Source organism: Pseudonaja textilis, chromosome 2 (genome assembly GCF_049901715.1).
Source record: "Pseudonaja textilis isolate UNSWEBS1 chromosome 2, rPseTex1.2, whole genome shotgun sequence".
NCBI lineage: Eukaryota > Metazoa > Chordata > Lepidosauria > Squamata > Elapidae > Pseudonaja > Pseudonaja textilis.
The window spans coordinates 65,883,645-65,907,346 of record NC_141991.1 but is presented as its reverse complement, the minus strand read 5'-3'; the positions used below and the strand labels follow the sequence as shown (position 1 = coordinate 65,907,346).

The window sequence follows — 23,702 nt, the reverse complement described above, 5'->3', positions numbered from 1 at the left end:
TATCCTCATTTAACACAGCATTTATTCCTCGCCTCCCGTCATTTTAAAATAGGACACGGGGTTATATCGGTTTTTTCCCCCCCCACTCCCGCAAGGGTTTCAGGTAGTCGGCACAATTCCCACAAGGATTCCGACGGATGTGAGATTGCACGTTTGAGACATACAGCTCAAATGCATTATGTTGTCCTTTCATGCATGGCGCGAAACTGACGTTTCTGAAGAATTTCAAAACAGCCGAGTTAACGACAATCAAAACTTTCATTACCGCCGAACGCCCGCCCATCTCCGGGCACTTGTAGACTCAGCTTTAATCACGTGTTCATTTCCACTCGGCTTTGAAATGAAGCATCGCGAGAACAGAGCCCTCCCACTTTTCGACGTGCCGATGAAGTGGGCTCTCGCGTTACTGGTTCGGGGACCTCTCGCGATATTTCGGAGTTATGGGATAAGACCTATCCTTCGGGGGCGGCGACGCTGGAAGAAGATGGCGGACGAAGCGGGTAGCAACGGGGACGCTTCAGCCTTGCCGGTGGGAAAAGAGGCAGGTGAGGCTGAGGTGTTTCTGCCTTGCTTGTGTGAAGGACCGGCGATTTTGTACCTTATCGTCTTACCTTGTTCCTATAAGCGTGCAGTGTTGCGTCAGTGTTGGCCATTTACCCTTCTCCCCGCAGCTCTCAGGCGGGGCTTCAAGGATTGAGACCGGTGGCTGATCCTTCACCCCCACCCCGCGCTTCTCACGTGGCAGAACGAGCGCCGCTCCAAACGCCGCTCGTGGATCGCTTTCTGCCTTGTCCCGAAGGGGCTTCGACATTTTCCAGCTCTTGCCCAGCGGGGACTTTTTCCGTTTGAATGCGTTGCCGCGACAGACACAAAGTTGGAGGGCGCTTTGAGATTGAAAAGGAAAATCGGCCGTGACAAGAAAGTCGGGGATCTGGACGGTTTGGAGTCCACGCTTGCGAAAACACGCGCTAAACCCGTTACTTGCTAATAAATTGATGGTGTGAGAGTTCGCCGTTTTCTTTGTGCTCTAAGGAAAACGGGGCTCGCCTTTTGGTCGACAACTTTAGAACTAGTGTCCCGGGGAATTTAGTTGTGTGATGGGGGGGAGAGTTCTTTCCCCGTGGGTTTATCAAGTCGTCCCTCCAGCTGTAATCTTCCAGAAGAGTGAACCTGTGAAACTTCATCATCTCCAGCGAATAATAGCCATGGTGTTGATTCTAATAAGAATTAATAGTCCAAACACAAGGGGTTAAAAACTGCATTTGTGTGTTTAGAATCGTTTCTAAATCAGTAAGAGGGCAGTGAGTTAATTTTGTGTGGCTTGTTGACTTTTGCCAGTGAATAACTCCTGGCACTGGATTTTATCCTACTTGATATATTGCCTACCTTTATATGCAGAACTCCCAGAGTGAAATCCCCAAAGAGCTTTTCCCAAACTGTTGCTCATTAAATATATCCAATTACAACAGGTAGTGGGGAGATGTGTCACATGATGTGTCTTGTCCCCTAATGTCTGGAAAGGTTGAGGAAGGGCTTGCTAAAGAAATGGGAAGTACGATAGATATATTTACAGGTCATATATTAGAAAATGAAAGAGTTACATTGAAAAGGTGATTTCTGAGATTGCTTACTTTGTAAAGAAATATTATTGTTCCAGATGGGCAATTTTTCCTGACAATGTTCTAGATTTCCTTGCAGGCTTATAGAAGGATGCTAATATCTTACTGGGAAATCTTTTTACATCATAGATGAATCAATAGTGAGGGCACATCCAATAATAGTTAAGCACATGTAATAGCTACAGATTTTTAACCCTTGGCTGACAATTCTATGGGTATGTTGCCTATTCTAGAATACCATGGATTGGATTTAGATAATATATAGATTTGGAATGGCAACCTTTTCAGGGCCAAGTCTTTCATTTAATCTTTCATCACATATTAGAACCAAACTCAAAAAGTAAGTGTAGAGTTAGTACCAGATCAAAAATGGGTGGATGATTGTAATTAAATATGCTGGTCACAGCAAGAACCATGTTATCAGGAACTTAAGTGGGAAAAATAATGAAATAGAATAAAAGAAATTTGTAGGATGATAATAGTTAAACTGCAGTAAATGCACAAAATTAAAAGTTAATTGTACCTAATGCTTGTTTTCTCAGTTTTCATCAGAATCTTTAACTTTATTAGAGTTGTCAATTTTCAGCCTAGAAATTTTTTCATTTCTAAATGATGCATGGAATGCTACTGATATATTTTAAATACGTTTTTCTTGGTTAGAAAAGATGGAGCCTGATTGGGAAGATTTAACTCCACCTCTTCTAGAAGGCTTAAGACTTCTTCCGATGTTATGGATGAAAATCCTTCATTTCAGTCTTTAGTTTTGTTGGTTAGAAGAAGCAATGGCTTTTCTCTCAGTGTTACTTTGAGGATTGAAAAAAAGGAAAGAATTCAAGTCATAGCTGAAGCTTCACAAATCATAAACATTTGGTACTAGCACTGCAGTGGCAAGTACAGTAGATGGGCATATCAAAAAACAGCTATAGTAGAAAAGCCATTTGGAGACTAAGAATTAAAGTAAAAGAATGCTGGGGCAAAAATGATTTTATCACTATAGATCTAGATTTGAGCCGTCTTGGGCACTCACACCTGGACCAGTCAGGGGAGCTTTCAGCTAGCAAATGAGCAGTGGACAAGTGCCAGGTCTCTTCAACTAAAGCAACCTTCTGGCAGCCTCTCTCATTCTCCACAAATGAGATACAAGGTGATCTAGGTGAGCATTGGATTATACTAATATTAGTGACCCTCCAGCATCTGAACCATCATTTGGTGAGACTAACAGTACTTATTTTCAGTGGCTTTGGGAGTTCATTTCTGATTCTTGGGCATTAACTGGTAGATTACCAACCAGGAGCCTACCCTTCAATTAAATACTGATCAGTTTTAAAAAAAGATTATTTGGAATATCTGTTAATTCCATTCTAATAGAAAACAGAAAAAAAATCTTTCAGCCCTTGTGAAGGTGGAAAGAAAGTGTTAAAGAACAATTTTACCCCTTCGGCCTAGAGATCTTGCCTTTAACGTTATGTGAACGAAAAGCAGGGTAGGGAAACAGTTGCTGGAGTTCTCAGGTCCACTAACAAGACATGCTTCCAAAGATAGAGACGGTAAGATCCAAAGAAAATGTTCCTCAAATTATGCCATCATTTTCCATGCGGATGAACAATTGGAGAAAAAAATGCAGTTGCATCATGGAGCCCATGTGCAGATACAAGTGGGTTTTAAAATCTGCTTCATGGAGACAAGCTCTTTAATTGACAAGAAAATTGAGGGAGAAGTTTTTGCCTTCACTTACCTTCAAAACCAGAGAAGGAGTTAAGGATGAAGAAAGCAATGAAGCACCGACTGGATACAGTATGATAGTGTATTCCTATAGAGTCACATTCCATCAGCTACCAGTGGTGATTGCCAGTTGTAGGACAGTAGCCAAAGCAGACATTCATTTAATATAAAATAGACAAGTTTGAGCCTTCGGGTAAATGCTGCTACAGAATATACTTTAAACTCTACCGACTCCTTAGCAATGTATAGTACATCCATATCCTATTGGTTCCATCTTCAATGATCAAGAAAGTAGTAGGACTTATTTATGAACCACCTTTCTTGTTACTGAAAGATAGACCTGAGAGTTCTATCTTATAAAAGAGGACAGAAACAATCAGTCTTAATGTATTTGCTAACTATTTACATATAGTTTGGTTTTCTAATTTTTGTTGTGGGTAGCAAACTTCTTAAAACTTACTCAAAATGGAACTATAGTTGGCTGAAATCAGTGTGTGCAATTGAAAAGACAACAGCTTTCTTCTACAGGTCAGGAAAAAGTCTAAAAATTGCCTTCTACCTGGAAGGGGTTCTTGGGTTCATCTTTTGGTTACTAGAAAGGTACTTTTTCCTAGTCTATTCGTTTTATTTTGTTTACTGTGCTAGTTGGATATTTAGCTATGTATGTCTTCTTACATTTATATGGGCATGCTTCTTTGCAGTAAGAAAGGCAAAATGTGGTTACCTATTTAGTTATTAAAATGTTATTTACATTATACTAAGCGCCACCTAGCCAATTATTTTTGTCCTGTTGGTATCTTAAAATAGTAACAGTTGGAAGGGACCTTGGAGGTCTTCTAGTCCAACCCCCTGCTAAAGCAGGGGTTCCATTTCAGACAAATGGTTGCCAGTCTTTTGTTAAAAACCTCCAGTGATGAACCACTCACAATTTCTGGAGGCAAGCTGTTCCACTGACTAATTCTGGCTGATAGGAAATTTTTCCTAAATTCTAGGTTGAATCTTTCTTCAATAAGCTGCAATTACTTCTTGTCCTGCCCTCAAGTACTTTGGAGAATAGATTGACCTCCCCCCCCCCCTTGTTCTCTGTAATAGGCCCTCAAGTATTGGAAGACTGCTATCATGTTACCCCAATCCTTTTCTTCATTAGCTAATTAGATAGGAAAAGCATACTGTTCCTTCTGCAGTCTCAGAAAACTGCTGGGGAGAGGCGACCGTAAGTGGACTATGCAGTTATTTTATTCAGAATTAGAGTTAGTTCATCATTGATATTTTCTTATCATTTTTAATATAAGCACTAGCAGGAAGAGCATTTTTTATCATATTTTGTGACAGTCTTATATTTTAAGAGAAATATTGCCCAAGAATGTATTTATTCCATATGGTAAGTTCAGTATAGTTCTTAACTTACTTCTGTATTCTTTTAAACTTTTAACTATTTTGTACTTATTTTATAATCTGTAAGCTGCCCAAAGTCACTTGTAGTGACTTTAGTTCAACATTTATTAAATTTTTATGATGCCCATCTCCTCTGAATGTTGAACTAGAATCATATGGGCATAATCTCTTAAATAGGCCTTTTAATCTTACATTTTAAGTTATCTTCTGTAATTTGCACAGAATCAAATTGGTTAATTTCACCTCTGGTACTAAATATATTCTAAATATCTATACCTTTAATGTGTGCCTGCATAAGCCTGTAGGTTTTCTGCATTTTCCTTATCGATATTATCATAGTACCATTTGTTATTTAATCAGTATAGTGAGTTTAGGCCCTTGAAAATAAAAGATTGCAGGTTGTCTTCAGTTCTAATTAATTTCTTTTTCCAAAACATAGGGCTGGGAAAATGTTATAGCATAAAATCAGTAAAATCATCATTGTCTAAATTAAGATTGAGAATATGAGATATTTTAATTACAGCTGAAATATTGGCTCTTAGCAATCCACTCAGCATGATAAATGGTAATTCAATACCTGGAAGGGTATTACTTTCCTTTCTTCCACCTAGGAACTAGGCTCCAGTAAAGCTTCTACGAAGTCTTGCACAAAGTCATCAAGGTCTTTTGGCATACATTTTTTACTAAGAAAGGACAGAAACACTTGCAGACTTTGTAAAATTTTAGAATACCAAAAGTTGTCTCTGCTTTTAATCTTTCATGTGATAAACATACTGGTCCCCTTTGGAATCCAATTTAAAGTGAGAATTTAGCAGTTCTACATCAGTAATGAACAGATTTTATGATGATTGGATTGATCTTTTTGATAGAATTTAAATTTGGAGTGCTGATTACAAAATAAAAAGGAATTTTAAGCCTAAGAATTTGTCTTAATTATCAGAACATTTCAGTAGGTCCAATTTATCTTCTCTGTCAATAAGTCAGTCAGTAAGAGATCTTCAACACTATCTTTTAAAATGACATCTTCAGGAAAGATAAGACCACCTATAAATAATTACTCTGAATCCCAGCCATGAATACATATTATCTAGTTCTCACCCTCAGCTTAAATCAAAACAAAATTGATAAGGACAGGCCTTATTCCTGCAGTTGTTTTGGACATTAGAAAGTTTGTGAAGATAGAATAAGGAGGCAAATGGAGTTTGAGTTAAAGAAGAGCTGGACCTCTTGTGACAAGTAGTAGAGAATCTGTATGTTTTATGTAACATGGATTTATTTGCATATGTAGTAATGGCAACCTTAGAACTCTCATCCCCAAATAGTTTATATTTTCTGTCTGAATTGATAATGTGTACTTACTTCCTTATGTTGAGCTTCAGACTCTTCTAAAGTTTACAAATAGGTAAGGATAATGTCCAAATCTAAACTGGAATACAATTGATGGATGTTCACTAATTGTTATTACAAGCTGTTGAATGTTTGGTAACCATTGTCAACAGGATTAGAAAGGCTGTTCCCAACTACCAGTATTAGGTATGAATCTTTTCTATTAGACTTTTGCGCAGAAATATGATCAGCATCAGAAAAGAGCATCATGTGTTCCATGGTTCTGTTGCTCTCATAATCTTTATAAAAACAAAAATGACAAAGCAGACATTAATTTATAAGACATATTCTACAATAAATCTCTTAACCTTATAAAATTGCCACAAATTCCTGTTCTCTGAGGGTAATTCTTACTTTGTTCTATTATTGCTAAGTAAATATAATTCAGGTGAGATTTTCTCTCTCTCTCTCTCTCTCTCTGATGCTGTTAACAGTAGTATTTGTAAGTGTTGTGTCAGTGTAGTGATTTGCTGGAGTTTGTCAAATGGGATGTGTTTGTACAGAATTACAGATCAATGATAGATGAGATTCTCTATTCACATTTTTTTTTCAGTCTTCTTAATCCATATATACATACCATAGCAGTTACTTGGTGTAGGATAGATACATAATTACACTGGCCATTACATATATTGTTAAAACAGCCAATAAAATGGATCTTTATCTTCTTGACACAATGTGAAATGTTAAATGTTGAAGATTTATAAGCTAAAAACAATGCTAGAATTATAGTTTCTTAAAGAAAAAAATTCCATTGATTAGGTTATTCTTTTAACTAAAGACTAATGAAAGCATTGGCGTTATATTTAAAATGAATGTGGATCAATAGTTAAAAGAAACATTGAGCCTTTAATTGTGATTCTCTGTGGAAGAGAAGGCAATGGCAAGCTATTTCTATGGACATGAAATCACCCGGAGTCAAGTCCAAGGTCAAGGACTCTCTTTTTGTTTAGTTGAGTTAACTGTAATTAATATAATACTTTTTCTGAAAAAATATTTGCTTTTTGTCTGATTAAGGCATTAAAATTGTCATTTCAGAACATCTAACTCATATTTGTCAGAAAGCAAAGAATATTTGAGTTCTGTGTTATTCTGGAAAAACCCATGAAGATTGCTAAGTGACTGCAAGAATGTGTAGTTTTTAAATTATTTACACATGTTCACATTCATGTATGTATACATATTTAATGATATTCTTGCCTTTTACAGTGGATCAGCTGATCAAAGAAAATAGCCACATCTTCACTGACACCCACTGCAAAGTTTGTAGTGCAGTGCTCATCTCTGAATCTCAGAAGCTTGCTCATTATCAGGTGTGCTTTAAACTAGAGGTAGCTGTTGAAATTACTGATGTGTGTATAAAAGATCCCAGGTGTGCTTAGTCCTTCTTGTCCCCTGTTATCTTCCTTCAGAGTAAGAAGCATGCAAACAAAGTTCGGAGATACATGGCTATCCATGGGGAAGAGGAATTCTGTCAGAGTAAGAAGATAAAGCTAGATACAGAACAGGTAATACCAGAACTCCAAAGAAGAATAAGCACATCAGACATTTATTATAATAGAAAATCTGTCAGGTGCATTCAGTGCAGCAAGTCTTGGCCAATAGTACAATGTTCCAGAGATAATTTTTGACATTGGGCATTGTTGCAAAAACATTTAATCCAGTCTTTGATTAAAATAAGTTTAGGAAGCTTATTAGAAGACTACAATTCAGAGACAGTTGTGAATTAATGTTGTTACAGAAGCATATAAACCTATTTTAAACGCAAACTCTCTCTTGTTACATCATTTGTTTGATGATAAGATCCTGCTAGTAAATTATTTCTATTTTACAACATATTAGGCCTTACTTGAATAATTATGTACAAACTTCACTGTCTCGCTTTAAATAAAGAGGACAATATTTAATAAAGAGTGGTGCTAACAGTTTAAGTTCCAGTTTCTGAACATGGGACATTTTGGTATGCTTTCCTTTTGTCCCTTCAATCCCAATAAATGTCTGTGTTCCTTTTTACAAGCAACAGAGCAGTAACGGTGAAGACAGGAACAAATGCTGTCCCATCTGTAACATGACCTTTTCTTCACCTGTTGTGGCTAATTCTCACTACTTAGGCAAGACTCATGCCAAGAATTTGAAACTGAAGCAGCAGGCTCCTAAAACAGAAGGTATGATCGGGAAGGTAAAGAGGAGTTCTCTCCTGGCATTGTGAAAAAAAAAAAATCTCTCTTCAGAATAGTCTAGGGTTTATATCCATTATAGTACAAACGCTGTACAGCAGTACCTGTCCTCTACATAATAAGGTTCAAGGACATATATATTAAGTTGAGAATTTACACACTGATGTCCCAAGTTTGATGACTGATGTAATGGTAAAAAGCCTGATAGAAGCACACAAAATACATATCCTTGATCATTTTGTTGTTTTAGATTATTTATTTTGTAACCCATATGTGTATGCATGCGCTAAGAACATTCAACCTTTATGCAGACTAAGAAATGAAATTTCTGGCCTTGTGAGGATACTTCTGGTTTTGTGAAAATATGCTTTTATCTTTCCTCTAATTTTTTGTTTGTTTGTTTTTTCTAATCTTTTGGGTTATATTTGTAGCAGCTTTATCCATTCAGAAAGAGCCTACTAATCTTCTTCCCACTACTGCATCCTCTAATGAAGAGAATCAAAACACTTCTGACCCAGACAAATTCTGCAATCTCTGCCATGCTACCTTCAATAATCCACTGATGGCAAAACAACACTATGTCGGCAAGAAACACAAAAAGCAGCAAACCAAGCTTAGGCTAATGGCACACTATGGGAGAACTCCCGAGGAGCCAGCTGTTTCCAACGGTGAGTGTTTTGTAGTAGGCTTTCAGAATAAAGAACAGAATCAGTTGTACATGTTCGTAATGCCAAAATAACCTTTTGGTTTTGTTTTTAATGTCTTACATGATATTGGCTGCTTCACTTTTGTACAGGTAGTCCTCGACTTAGGAACCCCAAATTTCTGTTGCTAAGCAAGACATTTGTTGAGTGAATATTGCTCCATTTTATGACCCTCCTTGCCACAATTAAGTGAATCACTGAATCAGTTGCCAAGAGTGTGAAATTTGATCATGTGATCATAGGGATGCTAGAATGGTCGTATGTTTGAAAAACAATCGTTAAGTCTTTTTCTTCCGGTGCCATTGTAACTTTGAATGATCACTAAATGAACTGTTGTAAGTCGAGGACTACCTGTTTTATGCAATTGGAAACAAAATACACTCTTCTACTTTGCACAGTGGGTATATTCACGTGCAGAGGGATTAGATTGGAACTGCTCCTTCTAGATGAGGAGAGAATTAGAAGAGTCATCCTGGGAATTCTGGGCTTGGGGAAAAAAACCTCTCAGTTTCTCACAAATGCCTTTAAAACTCTCCAAAATCTAACTCTTGGACTCTAAAAGGAGAACAAGAGGGCTGAGGCCAGTTCTAAGAGAGGCAATGGTGAGTGTGGGAATTTCTACATCTAATTCTTATTTTTCATGAGCTGCAAAAATATGGCTTCATTTTTTATAGTGCTACAATCTAGTGTGGAAGGTTTTGGTTAGAAAGAAAATGAAGAGAGATGTATATGCAATGTATCCAAAATAAATTATTAAAAAGTGGGAAATTTAAATGTTGACAATGGCACAAATGATCCATACCATTACTGTAAGTAGAAAGCATGTCAAAGTAAGGATAACATTTTGGTAGTTCAGAGGTAAACTAGAATTCAGAATTAAGCAAAATGATTCATGAAGTAAGTAAAATAAAACAAGTAAGTAATAATAATAATCATCATCATCATCGTATGTGGACCAGAAAGATAGAACTCTCAAAATAATATCAAAGTGGTAAAAGTATATATTTTAAAGAAATGTTTAAAAATAACTATGGCAAATAAAGCAATAGATTTGTGAATGGTGCTTCGATCTAATCCAAGCCTAGCATTTAATTTAATTTAATTTGGAATCTTCCCAAAAAAAATTGCTGTATCCTCCTATTACCTGTCTATTATAATATTGACGTTTCATAGGAACATACCTTAGACACACTACTCCCTTCAGCCATATGCTCCATATGTTCCTCCCTTTACAGAAATTCTATAATGATTCTCATCTACCCCATCCTGAAATATTTCCAGGCAGAGAGCTTAACTTCCATTTGCTGCCCCTCATTTGATAAGAATCCAAATATATCCTTCCAGGTTGCCCAGTTTTGTACCACTGTACGTGCGGTTCACCTTACTTCAAGTTGAAGATTCTGATTCATTTATATGTATTCCTGCAACTTCCTACTTGCTTTGCAAGATCTGTGATGGAATTATTGTGCTAACTATCCATTAAGTGTTTGTTTTTACAGGTAGTTCTTGACTTACAACTACTCAATCTTGTGAGCGCCAGTAATACCACAAACATCTTCTTCCAAAATATTTATCTTCATGTATTCCTCTTTACACTTTAAGTATAATAGATAGCACTCGAGTTATGAAGGCAGTATGAGGTTGGAATTTCTGTCACTGAGTGATGTGCATAGATGTGCAAGATGGCATATGACCGCATTGCTTGGCAACAGCAATCCTGGATGGAAGGATGGATGAAAAATATTAGATTAGATAGATTCGTAATTTGATGTTATTGAGGTTCATAGCAGGGGAAATAGCAACCTAGAGAGCATTATTTAAAAATCCCATAATGAGAATTTTAAGTGATTGTCCAATCTGCATCTTCCATCCTGTTGATTTTTAAAATGGCTGGTCCTGTTAATTATAAGGAATCGTTCACAAACATAGCACATTTTGATTTCAGTAGCTGCTTTAAGAATCAACATTTTTTCATTCTTTTCCTCTGGAATGGGAAGAGGATCTTTACATATTTCTTGCCTTTAAAATTATTATAATTCCCAGAGGATCTGACAGATGTGTCTTTTTTTTTTGCCTTTTTCAAACATTCATGGCAAAATATTCATTTGAATATGTTGCTTGCAATTCTTACTAAGGAAAATATTTCTAACATAATTAACCAGAAACAGATGAATTTCAAAACATAAGACTGCAATTGGAACAGTGTGTGTTTGTGTCACATTCCATTTAATAGTTTTTTAACAACAACAAATGTTCACTTTCCTTCTGGTATAGTTTAAGGATCTGAGAATGAGAGTAATGCAAAGGAAAAAAAATATATCTGTGGCAGGAGTTCTACAGTTTTCATAATGAATTTATGCTTTAGGAGATCAGTGATCAGAACTACCATTATTAATTTTTTTAAATACCATTGCAATCATGGTGGGCTCAGAGCTTTATTGGAGCAGCTCTTTGAAAGGCAGTAATGCTAATCTCCTCTCAAGATGCCTTTTTCCAGATTGAACACACCCATGTATAACAATTGCTTTGTTTGAAAGCATACATTTAAATCCTGAAAACAGTAATGTTCCAATTAAGTTTTGAACTTCCTGCAGATGTATAATTAAAAAATAGGAAAGTTGGATATATGACCATAAATATGCTGTGTTGTATAAATTAAACTGACAATGACTATGACAGTGCTTAGAATTCCTAGCATCACAGTACATAGAGTCATTGCTTCTTTCCTGTTAATTATATCGACGTGGCTCTTTAATTCAGTTAATTTGATGCTCAAATTTTGTGATATTTTCAGCTGCAAAGGGGTATCCCTGCAATGACTGTAATATAGTACTGAATTCTATAGAGCAGTATCAGGCTCATATCAGTGGCTTCAAACACAAGAATCAGTAAGTGCTTTATCTTATTTATTTTTTAATTCAAAATAACTGATGTAATTTTACAGATTGACCACTGGATTGTGTTAATGTTTAGTGATATATAATGCTTGGTGGTAATAAAGGTTTTGCATCCCTTTATTGAATTGAATTAATATGCTTTCCTTCTAGAAGGCCATATAGTTTAATATTCCTTAAAAAATTTTCCTCATGACAAGCAACCATATGATGCTGAAAATGGAAATTTAGGGACTTTGCTATTTACTTTATCCTTTGATATTCACTCTGCCTCAGCCCACCTATGCCAAACCTCACAGAAAAGCAAATTATGAAGCAGTAAAAAAAAAAAAATTCTTAATGGACAGGTTACATTTGCCTCATTATTCTTTCAGATTTCAATATTTTCTGGTATAAATTGTTTTTTTCATTGTGCTGATAGAGTGGTTTTTCTTTTAAAAATCGGGGGGAGGGGGGGTGTTTATGTTTGCTGATTTATGTATCTGCAAATTGCCAAAATATGTACAAGGGCAATAAGCACAGTGAGGGCATACCAGTACGTTCAGCATTAAGCAGATACTTCTTTATTCTCTGAATTGAATTTCTGTTGTCACACCATCCTTCGTGCCTGCCCCAAATCTGCTCCCAATGCTCTGGAACAAATTTAAGCACGAGAATGGCGATACTAATATTCTAGCCATTTGACGGAGTAGAGATAGCGTAGTCCACGCTCAACAATCCTGAGACTGGCAACTCCGCCAGGTGAAAGGGGAAGAAGTCATGGGGACTAGGACCGTGCTTTCTGGTTCGAAGGAGATAAGATTACCTAGGTTCACATCTTTGGCTTTTGCTTGCCTTCTAGCCATTCCTCTCTGCCTTTGGAATGCTCGAGTGTTGCTTACTGTCTTACTATATTTACTATAGCTGGCCAATCACGCACATTCTCACCCTGCCCGTGGGGCTATCCCAAGTCCCATTGCATTCACATCGCTCCTACTCTGCTACTTGAGCAGCCTTCCCAAGCTTCACACTTGCACTGTCTTGCTGGACAACTGTACACCCCTCCCATCCACTAGCAGCCACCCCCAAGCCCTGTTGCACTTGCGCCCTTTTGTCCCCACCATTCATGAAACCTTAGGCAGCCCCTCTGAGCCTCATACTCCCCAGCCACCCATGAACCCCTCACTCCCTCTCTCACCGGGCAGCAGCCATTTATTTGCCTGCTAGCCTGCTTACGAACTGCTTGGGACTTGCAGCTTCCTGCTGGATTCCCCACCTTGGTTGTTGGAAGCCAGCAGAAAATTTTGAAGAGGTGTTCACAACAATAGCAACAGGGACTGCAGGAATTGCTGTTACTGAGCAATGAGTCACATGATGTCACCCTGCATTGCTTAGTGCCTGAATTTTTGGTCCCAATTGCCACTGTAAGTCAAGGACTTATCTATAAAGTAGAGAAACTGCTATTGCTAAAGACTCAGGCGTGTGTGGTAGAAGCACACTGCACAAATCTGTACCTAATAAATATCTTCAGTTTCCCTGAGTGAGTCCATTTTCATCTCAAGCAAGTTGTCTCAGAACCAATCAATTGAATAGTTTTGATGTTCTAATTGTATCAGCCAATGGGAGAGTTATTTGGTCGGAGATTTTTTTTAGAATACTTTGTATAGAACCAAACAAATAATATTAATTATTAAGCTCTTATGTCAAAAAAAAGTTTTAGGACGGAGTAAGTACGCAAAGGTTGTTCATCCTGCCATAGAAAATGCTGCTCAGGAGAAATATCCTATTGCTTTTTCTGATTATCTCTTTTTGAAGGATTACCCAAATTATTAATTTACTGAGTTAATTCCATGATATATTGGAAGTTGGTTTCAGCTAAACTGATTAAAACAACTTCTTTCACAATATAATGTATTTCATAAACTAAGTGATTGCTAAGTGCTGGTAATGCACCAATCAGCCTGCCGGCTGATTATCAAGCTGTTATATGCAAAGTTAAAGTTTCTGATTATAGCTTTAGTTGTGCTGAAGAGCCTTTCTGTCAAAAGTTCACAATATTTCTTCTCAGGTATATCTATGCTCATTTTATCACAAAGTCCCACTTACAATATATAGAACGATTTTTTAACATGAAAGTGCATGTGCTCTTTTGAAGTGGCTCCTTCTGGAATCTTGTGAGATTTTTCAAGATCCTTTTGTTCTTGATTTAAGCACAGCTTCCAGGAGGCAGATATAATACATTTTATAGATTGAAAGATTGAGCTAATATTGTTCCTTCCCTGTCTCATTCCCCAGCATACCAGGAGGCATTCCTGTAACAGCACGATACCAGAAACAACTGTACACACGAGAGGAAACCGCCGGCCCTGATGGCCCTAGCTGTTTCAGCCAGGACCTCTAGAGCACACTGCTGTGCTGTCTCTCTGGATTGCTCGTGGCTCAAAAGTGAACCCTTTTGCTGGCCTGCTACGATATTACAGTTTCACTGACTAAAAGAAATCCTCCTGGTCTGCACTGTACAGGTTTAGCTGATTGAGAACCAACTATTGGCTAAAGGATTTAGAAGGGACATCATTACTATTTGGCATTTGCTCAGTCCTTTAGAGTAGTTTTCATTGTGTAATCTCTTACACTCTTGGGGGTGGGTGGGATGTGGGGTTCTCTCGGGACCCATCAAGGCGCTTGGCATTTGCTGAGAATCCATCTTGAGCCCATCCTTCCCTTCTGCCTAGAAGCAGAAAGGAGTCCTGCAACACAGGAACAGCCAGAGGAGATAGACCTTAAGAAGAAAACTCTTTAATTCATGATAACACGAGGCTTGTTATCTATGAGACGTGGAATGGGTGTAATGGACAGACTGACTATCCTTGCTTAGAATTGGGGTGTTACATTGTTGTATTCATCTTGCCCCTGCTGGAATGAATAGGGTTTGTGTGCAGTTTCTTAAGTCATCCATTTTGCCATTCATAACTACCTTGTATTTCAGCAGATGTTGGCTTTGGAGCAACTGGTGGTCTGTTTGGTAAAGTTTTTTCTGTTAGTAGTACGCATAATCAACTTCAGAAACACAAGAAGGAGGGGGCTCTGGTGCAAATAGTGGTGCCTCCCTAAAATTTCACTCTTTCAGTTCCTGGCATTTATTTTTCTGGAAACTGTAATGTGTTTGAACCTATGTGTACCCCAAGTTTTTTATGTTAAAATGTTAATAAGAAATCATTTGATGTGGTGATGGAGGCTCTTAATTTTTGTTCTTTAAGGCATTCTAACCGACAGAAATAAATTGAGAGAACCCAGAAGCTGCATTTTGACTATCGAGTGGAAGTGGTGTTTGTAGGTGAACCTTCCCTGAGGCTTATTTTATTCTTGGTAATGTCTCTCTTACTTCTTACCTTTGTAACCGTCCTGAAGCTTAGATATTAGGTGATGTGTTTTAGAGACATCTGTTCTCTAAGACTTCTATTGTCTTTCCCCTGATAAATTTCTAGAATGTAGGAGGGAATTCTACATAAGTTGATTTGGTTGCATGTTTTCTTTAGAAAAGAAATAAATTAATCCATTCTGCTAAAATTAGGTTAATTCTTTCTCTGTGCATGTAAAAATTGAGAACTGCCGATATCTACGTTAGATGTACCCCACCTTTAAAAAACACCTTTCCTATTTAAAACCAGCTAACAAATGCTCTGCTTCAAATGAAGCAGCATTTCATAAGACTTTAACTGTCACTTTAAGAGGTCCTTTGCTCAGTAGCTTGTTTAATCTACAATCTTCATAATGAACAGGAAGACCGTGTCCTTTCTAGGTAATTGATTTCTAGGTCCTGCATAGTCTTTCCTATTATCACTTAATCTTAAATGAAGCGAGTTGGCAGGAAATGGGTATGAAAATTGGGGTATCCTACTATTTTATATAGTGGCAGATCATGTGAATTTGCATCCCTTTTTGATTGAGTGAGATTGCCTGGCATTTTTACCTTTTGGGGTAGCCTCTATTTCCACCTGCGTTATTTATGAGATTGAAATATATGAATATTGCTACCTTATATATGTTCACTGGCATATATCTGTGTTAATGTGTGTGTGCACACATTCCCTTTTAGTCCATTGATTTTTTAAAAAACAAAAGAATTTTATCTTTGTGTTTCTACTTTTCCAGCTGAACTATTATGGTAAGGTTCAAAATAGACCAGAAGGACGTTTTTTCCTATAATGATTTATTTCCATTGATTATCATTCCTGGCAAACCCCTTCTGCTGTTTTCTTTGGGCATAAATTATTCTCCACCACTTTTGCCCAATTCAAGCAATTATTTTTAAAACTGTTTACATTCATGACTTTGTATTGACTTAATGGGGTTAATTGTTCTGAGGTTGCATCTCATTTCCAGTAAATTCTGAAGTGAGCCTCTGTTCTTTCCCTCAAAATATAGTTTATCTTTACAAGAAAAAAGGAGTGATAGGATTTAAATAATATTGTGTGTAAATCTATGATAAATATATACACAGAGACACTTTCTCATGACAGTTTTCCTGTGAATAATCCTTCAAATATTATCTTCTGACTTTTGGTGGTTATGTGTACATTAACTTTAATTTGTTTCTTGGCATTTAAGTTCTCTGTTTTGGCATTCTCATTCTCCAGCATCTTGTGCACTATTTGGGATTTGGTCTGTGATATGCCTAGTGAGCTTTCACAGTCTACATTGTAAAGTTTTGGAGAGTATGATTGCCTGTATGAACTTTTGACTTTAGAACTTTATTTCTATTATATATTGAATTATTTTGCAGTTGCTAAGTTGATAATTTTGGCAAATGCAAGGGTGAACAAGTAGTCTGTTACTTCATTAAAGTGATTAATATTTTGGTCCAGACTAAGTACAAATGGGGCAAGGTAAATTTGGGAGGTACAATTAACCTTTTCCCTATTTTCTCTTTTTTAAATAGCCAGGCATCCTCTTTCTTATTTTAGAGATTAAAGAATTGTTTTTTTATTCATAGCAAGTGTATGTGTTGCTTGTATAATATTTGTACTTTGGAAACATTATTCCCATCAAAAGCTGGGTTTCAAAATCACAATTCTGTACATATATCAAATATTGCAATATGTGAATCTATATCATAAATTTAAAATACTTAGGAAAAGTGTTGAGACAGGGGCTTGTGACAGGTTTCATTCTTATATTTAAACCAAAAATCTTAACAATTCAGATAGCCGTAAATACCATCTTCTACCACTTTTTATATAGAACTAGGCATATATAGACTTATTTACTGCTCTGAACAATGTGTATATAGTGTTATGGTAAGCGTAGATAACTGTTTTATTCATTCATTTGAATGAATAATTCTGAAAAATTGGGGATGAGATGAAATAAAGATATAGATGGGTATTAATTTGGAAATATCTGATGCTTAAACTGTATTTTATTGTGTAAGTTTAACAATGTAGAATATCATTGCTTGCCAAACTTATGAAAATTAATTTCATCCTGTCAAATAGCACCTTACCTGTAATAATCTAGATGATAAAAGCAGTGGGTAAAATTAATTGAGAAAACTGAAACATTTCTTAATAACCTGTTATTGCAGAATTAATTTTTAAAATTATTGTTTTTCTGAAGACACTCGCCTTCCACTCAGAAGGTTGAGAAGTTCAATCCTAGGCAGTGACAGATGTTTCTCTATCATGGTGCAAAGAAAAAAAGAAAAAAATATCTGCTACGAGCTACATGTAGGCATCAGGAAGGGCATCCAGCTGGTAAACACTCAGTTCCATTCAATTGCCCCAACTCCATCCCAAAGCAAGGGTTTACAGGGTTGTAAAAAGAAAAATGTTTTTCTTAATTATTGCGTAGCAGAATCAGAATCATGAAAGTTTGTAAATAGCTGGTCACGCTTATAGTGGATGTTGAACGTGAAAGAATGATCCATACCAGGGGTTGCCAATCTTTTGGACCTCAAACGCATAATTTTAAATACCGCAGACCAGAGACCCTGGGAAAATCCCCCCAAAAGTCTGCACAAAAATTCCCCACCCTGTTTTTTTTTCCTTCCGATCGATCATTCTTTATTTGGGATTGCAGGATACTGTCTCCAGTTCCATTCTCAGGGGGAGAGAGAGACTTTTGGCTTCATGCAAGGAAAGCAGCAGAAGTCTTTCTTTCTGTCCCCCAAACTCTGCCAGAAATGAGTCTTTGCTGGAGCAGCCTCTTAAAGCAGGATGCCTTGCAAGGTACCAAAGACTCATTTCTGGCAGAGTTTGGGGAAGAAAAAGAAAGACATTTGCTGCTTTCCTTGCGTGCAGCCAAAAGAAGAAGAAAGAAGCAGAAAAAAGCAGCCCAGTGGCCAGACGAGGTGCGTGGGGAACATGGGGCAAGTTCCCCCCTTTCCCCCCTCCCCTCACTACCTTGTGTTGTTTGCAATGCAAGTGAAGCAAGCCTTGTGTTCCCACGGGCCATGTGGGTAGCGCAGCCTTGTGTTCCCGCACAGCCTGGATTAATTGCTTTGGGGGTGACATTTCTCTGTGGACCATCAAAATTTTCTCACGGACCACCAGTGGTCCCCGGCCCCGCTGGTTGGCAACCACTGATCCATACAGTCTATCTGCACTTTGCAACTAGACAAATGCGCCCGCCATCTGATGAAAATCTTCTTTATAAGTTAAAATTAGAGCCATTTTTTATCACAGTAATTATTAGATCCATATATTAAGAAAGAACAAGTCATTTATTTTACTAGTTTTATAAAAGCTGGTCTAGTGCAGTTATGGCTGCCAACAATTCATAAGATTGGTGGCAGACATGATAGATCATCCTGGTTTTTGTGAATTACTCTCATCTTAGGAACGTTTCCTAAATATAGTTACTGAATTTTTGAAATTCAACTGGGTTTCCAAAATCCAGCACTGCAATTTGCCAAGCCTGTATGTCTCAGTGGGCTAATCCTCCTTGTTGGTAAAGTGCTTTAAAAGTTAATCCAGCAGCCTCCAATCTTTGGGCATCAGGGACCAGTTCCCTGGAGAGAGGTTTTTCCATGGACCAGAGGGGGGCCTCGTTTCACATGCTGCCTGCATCCCGTGGATGGGGCTTTGTTTGTTTGTGCGACCCGGTTTCTGGCATACCATGGACTGGTGCTAGTCCATATACCGGGAGTTGGGGACCCTAAATTAACCCACTTCAAGGTTTAAAAATAAGTAGAAGCAGCACATCAGGACGTTTGCCTGATCAGTGAAGAGCTTTTTTTTTTTTTTCAAAAGAAAACAAAGCTGCAAATATAGAGAGGAGACAGGTAGTTCTCATCCGACGACCCCAATTGAGGCCGAAATTTGTGATGCTAAGTAAGAAATTTGTTAAGTGAGTTCTCCCCCTTTTTACGACTTTTCTTGCCACATTTTACTAAGTGAATCCTTGCCATTGTTAAATTAGTAACACGGTTTTAAGTGGATCTGGCTCCTCCGTTGACTTTGCTTGTCAGAAGGTGGCAGCGTGTGATCCCAGGATGCTGCCACTGTCATAAATGTGAGCCAGTGGTCAAGCGTCTGAATTTTGACCACATGACAAATGGGGATGCTGCAACAGTCGTAAGTGTGAAAAACATTTTTTCAGCGCCGTTGTAAACTTTGAACAGTCACTCAATTTTTGTCTTGCGCTTACAACCACAACTCAGAGTGGAATTTTCATTGTTGAGCAAGGTGGTTGTAAAGTGAGTTATACCCGATTTTATAACCTTTTCTGCCACAGCTATTAAGCAAATCACTGCAGATATTAAAGGAGTCCCCTGGTTGCTAATGCAAATCTGGCTCCCCCTCCTCCCCCCCACCCAATTGACTTTGCTTGTCAAAAGACATCTGGGAAGATCTTCAACGGCAATCCCCATCCTGGGCTTCTCCAACTGTTGCATCCATCAGGTCTCCCTCCCCCACCCTCCTCCTCATGGCAACTCAAGAGGAAGCCAGGAATGCTTTACAGGTTATGTTGTGCCAAGCATCCAAATTTTGATCACATGACCCTGGGGACCGCCAGGGACCGTCATAAGTGCCAGGACCTGGTCGTAAGATTTTTTTTTCTTTTTCAGTGCCATTGTAACTTAAAATGGTTACTAAACAAATGGTTATAAGTTGAGGTCTTTACTCGGCAACCACCACAAAAGGTAGTCCTCAACTCATGACCACAACAGAATGTCCATCCCTAAGTCATGTGACTCGGCATTCAATTGTATCTTTTTGGCTGTGGTCGTTAAGCAAATCACACAAGTTGACAAGTAAATCCAGCTTCCCCCATTGGCTTTGCTTCTTGGAAACCCCCTGGGTAGGTCACAAAGGGTGTTCTCATGTGATCCCGCAACACGGAAGGTTTGCAAATGCATGCCTGGTTGCTGAACACCCAAATTTTAATCATGTGACTGCATTGACACTGAAACCGGGTCAAAGTGCAAAGATAGGTATAAGTCTCTCTTCAGCACCAACTTGTAACTGAACAGTCCTTAAACAATCGGTTATCAGTTGAGGATTACCTCTATGAAATAGCTTGGTTTCTCTTGGTTTATTTGTGATAACTGCAAAAAGCGAGAAGAAAACAAATTCTGCTACTATCACTGTCTAAAGTAAACCCTGCCACTTTCCCCAATAAATTGTTGTAAAATGAGAAACTGAATGAAATGGTCCCACTCCCCAGTTTGTGGTTGCAAATGAAAAGAATTTCAAGAAGCTTTGGCAGAAAGCTGGAGATTCAAATTGCTTAAAACAGATTATAGATCTGCTGAGATCTTACAATGTGTGGCCACATGGGGGAGATGGAGAACCATTGTTATGAATTGTTTAAAGTTGGAATACAAAATCCAGTCGAGGCCTGCCCTCATTTGTTTCAAATGATTTCAGTAAACTCATTTAGTGCTACAGTGCTAATTTCCTAATCTGATGTGAACATTTGTTCTTGATTGAAGCACTGCCTTGCTGCCAACTCAATAAAAGGGAGTTGTACATTTTGCAGTTACCTTTCTTACTGCCAAGTTGAGCAGTGGATAGCAAAAGGAAAATGCAATGTAGTAGTAGAAAATTATATATGAACATTTGTATACTCTTGAAATCCAACCTTCAACTTCGTTTCTAGAAATGTCTGGTTTAACCCAACATTTCATGGTGCATTAGGTTGGGCAAGAGTATCTTAGCTTTTTACTAATTTTTGCACATAACTTAGCTCTTTTTCATAACGAAACTCATAACTAAATATGAATCCTGGGAGCCTCCAATTATACTGTGTGTGTTTGTATGTTTGTTTGCAGGTGATTGCCATTTTTTTATTTTGCAGGTATGTGAGATAGTGTTTCATCTGGAACAATAAATGGCAGTGAAAAGATATTAAAGATGAAAGAAACAATACAGATTTGATGTGTGGCTCAGTTCACTTGTCCTTGATCCCAAATAAGTTACTGCTGTGGATACTGCTCAGTTGATAACTGTACCAAGTTTTGCCTCGACCTTGGTATAATTTTTCAAGGGTGATAGTGTCTTGGTAAACGAGGCCTTAGGCCCATCCAATCTAACTTTTATGTGTTATGGGAACCTCACAAATCTGGAAAAGATGATGCTGACTCTCTTTTAGTATTGATTCCCAATGATCAGTAAATACAGCATACTGCCTCTGATGAAATGGTAGATGACTTGCTTCCTACTAAGGAGAGCAGAGGGCTAATGTAAAAATTCCTTATAAGGCTGGTAGGACATAAAGCTAGAAATGGGAGACACCTATGAGGGGAGAGGGAAAGGAGACAGGCAATATTAAAACGGGAAGAAAATGGCCCCAATAAATAAATTCAACTCTGAGTAACTTAAGCACAGAATTTTCTATCTCTAAAAGGCAACTTGCACTCCATATTTTCAATGCATACAATTTTTGTTCAATAAGGTTTTAATTCTTTTGAGTTGAGCAAATGAGAGCATAAGATACACTATGTATGCCCTAGGGTACGTGCCACAGGAAAAGCGCTTGTATGTCAAATGAAAGTACTTTATTTTGGGTGGTAGCCTCGTGTTTTTAAGTAATATTTATCCACCTGAGGTACTGAAATGAAATTGTGCTACTTCTTACCAAATAAACATGGTTTTACCATATTGCTTATGATTCAGGAGGTAATATAATAAGTACTCATGCATATTAGGAGCAATGATTATCTAAACTAGAGCTGTCAAATTCCCTGCCCATGAGCCAGATGCTTCACACGCTGGCCATGCCCATATCCAGTTCAGCAAAGGAGGGAAAAGTCCCAATATGTCACATGACGCCACCATGACGATGTAAGTTTGACACCCCTGATCTAAACCATACCCTTTTAAAATTATCCAAGCTGGGTAACCGTAAGTGCTTACAGTACAAAGCATAGGAGTATTTCAATCAGTTTTAAAGTTCCTTACATTTTATTTTGAAATGGATTACCTCAAATTCTTAACATTGCATGTATGAGAAATTTATGCCAATATGATTTAATATACAGTATCTCCTCTTACTTGCTATCCAAGCAAAACAGTCTTCGTTGCTATAGGCTTTTCAGATAGAGGAGCTATTCCACCTCATTTTAGTTGCCATTTTTTGCGACTTTCTATATAATATGCTTTTCTTACAGGAAAGTAAGAAAAACGGCAAAAATAGAGATTTACAAGCATTTTACTTATTTGTTTATCAAATTTATATGTCACTTATTTTACTATCAAGCAACACTGGGTGGCTTACAGTGTCATAAAATGACGTTGCATAAGATCAAATTAAAAAATAAGGTAATGTCAGATCAGTGCTGCATATTACACTCATATGAATGCACTTTAGAATATTCCATTTATCAAGGTAATATACAGTCATGAAAAATAACTAAATATAAATCGCAAGTCAAAGAATTATAAAGGTTTTTGTCTAAATTATTATCAAATCAAATTTAGATCTGAAAACCTTACGTTACAAGAAATCCAAGCTTCCAATGCAGTAAGAAACCCATATGTGAAATTATAATCTACGAATGTTACCAACTTCGGTTAAATTCTGTATGAGATAGTTTTTTCAAATAAAAAGTTATTTTTGATATTGATGCACACTCCCTATTTTAAAGTGCACTGACCAGAACTGTATACAACACTCCCAAATGTGGTTTCTATAAAAACTTCATTACATTTGTTAGATTTATGTTCTATTCCCTTCTTAATAATATCAGGCATGGAATCTGCCTTTATTCAGTAGCTGCACACCAAGTTGACATTTTTATTGAGATAACTACCATAACTCCAGATGCCTTTCCTAATCATTCACTGCCAGCTCAGATAAAAAGATAGGAATTCGTTTGTGTTTTGTGCCAATGTGCATCATTTCATTCCTCTTTACACTGAAATGTACTTGTTTACTTAGCAATATTTAATTGAATCCATACAATTCCTGGATAATGTGTAATGTTTCAAAATACAATTTAAAAATCAAGTAACTATGATGGTCACTTGAACAGAACTTAAGGCCAAAAACTTGCTAAATCCAGCCCGTGGAGCCAGCCTGGAAATAGCAAAGGACCAGCCTGCGGTGCCTCTGGAAGCCAAAATGGGGCGCGGGGGGCCTCACATGCTCCCCAGCACCCCATTTTCAGCCTGAACAGCCTCCTGCAGCATTCTGATGGCCAAAATGGGACACCCGGTTTTGGCCAGCAGAGTGCTGCAGGAAATGTCCATCCCATCTGTCCCACCCCCACCCCAGCCCTCGGAGAACTACAATGCTGATCTGGCCCTCAAAGAAATCCAGTTTGACACCCTGTTCCCGATTGACAAGGTAAATCCATCAGCAATCTTGCAACTATATTTTGCA

The 23,702-nt window shown here is 37.7% G+C and overlaps 1 protein-coding gene across 5 annotated transcripts; it reads left to right on the top strand.

Moving 5' to 3' along the window:
* Positions 1-461: 461 nt before the first annotated feature.
* ZNF346 (zinc finger protein 346) lies at positions 462-21,257 on the top strand. Of its 5 annotated transcripts, none has more exons than XM_087924188.1 (7): positions 462-545; positions 7,332-7,435; positions 7,535-7,630; positions 8,140-8,287; positions 8,731-8,967; positions 11,798-11,891; positions 21,177-21,257. In XM_087924188.1, exons 1-7 carry the CDS (start codon positions 485-487, stop codon positions 21,187-21,189), a joined length of 753 nt encoding a protein of 250 aa, XP_087780314.1. In that variant the 5' UTR covers positions 462-484; the 3' UTR covers positions 21,190-21,257. The 5 variants fall into 5 exon arrangements, with proteins under 5 accessions (XP_087780314.1, XP_087780313.1, XP_087780311.1 ...); XM_087924187.1 differs by lacking the exon at positions 21,177-21,257 and adding an exon at positions 14,172-16,868 and having other exon boundaries at positions 8,146-8,287; positions 8,734-8,967; XM_087924185.1 differs by lacking the exon at positions 21,177-21,257 and adding an exon at positions 14,172-16,868 and having other exon boundaries at positions 8,146-8,287.
* The last annotated feature ends 2,445 nt before the right edge of the window (positions 21,258-23,702 follow it).

What these genes read in the sequence shown, in the direction of transcription:
- ZNF346 (XM_026726473.2), top strand. Translation starts at nt 485, where the DNA reads ATGGCGGACGAAGCGGGTAGCAACGGGGACGCTTCAGCCTTGCCGGTG. An exon ending in GCCGGTGGGAAAAGAGGCAG is followed by an intron (nt 546 to 7,331) that starts GTGAGGCTGAGG and finishes TGCCTTTTACAG; the next exon opens with TGGATCAGCTGATCAAAGAA. An exon ending in GCAGGCTCCTAAAACAGAAG is followed by an intron (nt 8,288 to 8,730) that starts GTATGATCGGGA and finishes TTATATTTGTAG; the next exon opens with CAGCTTTATCCATTCAGAAA.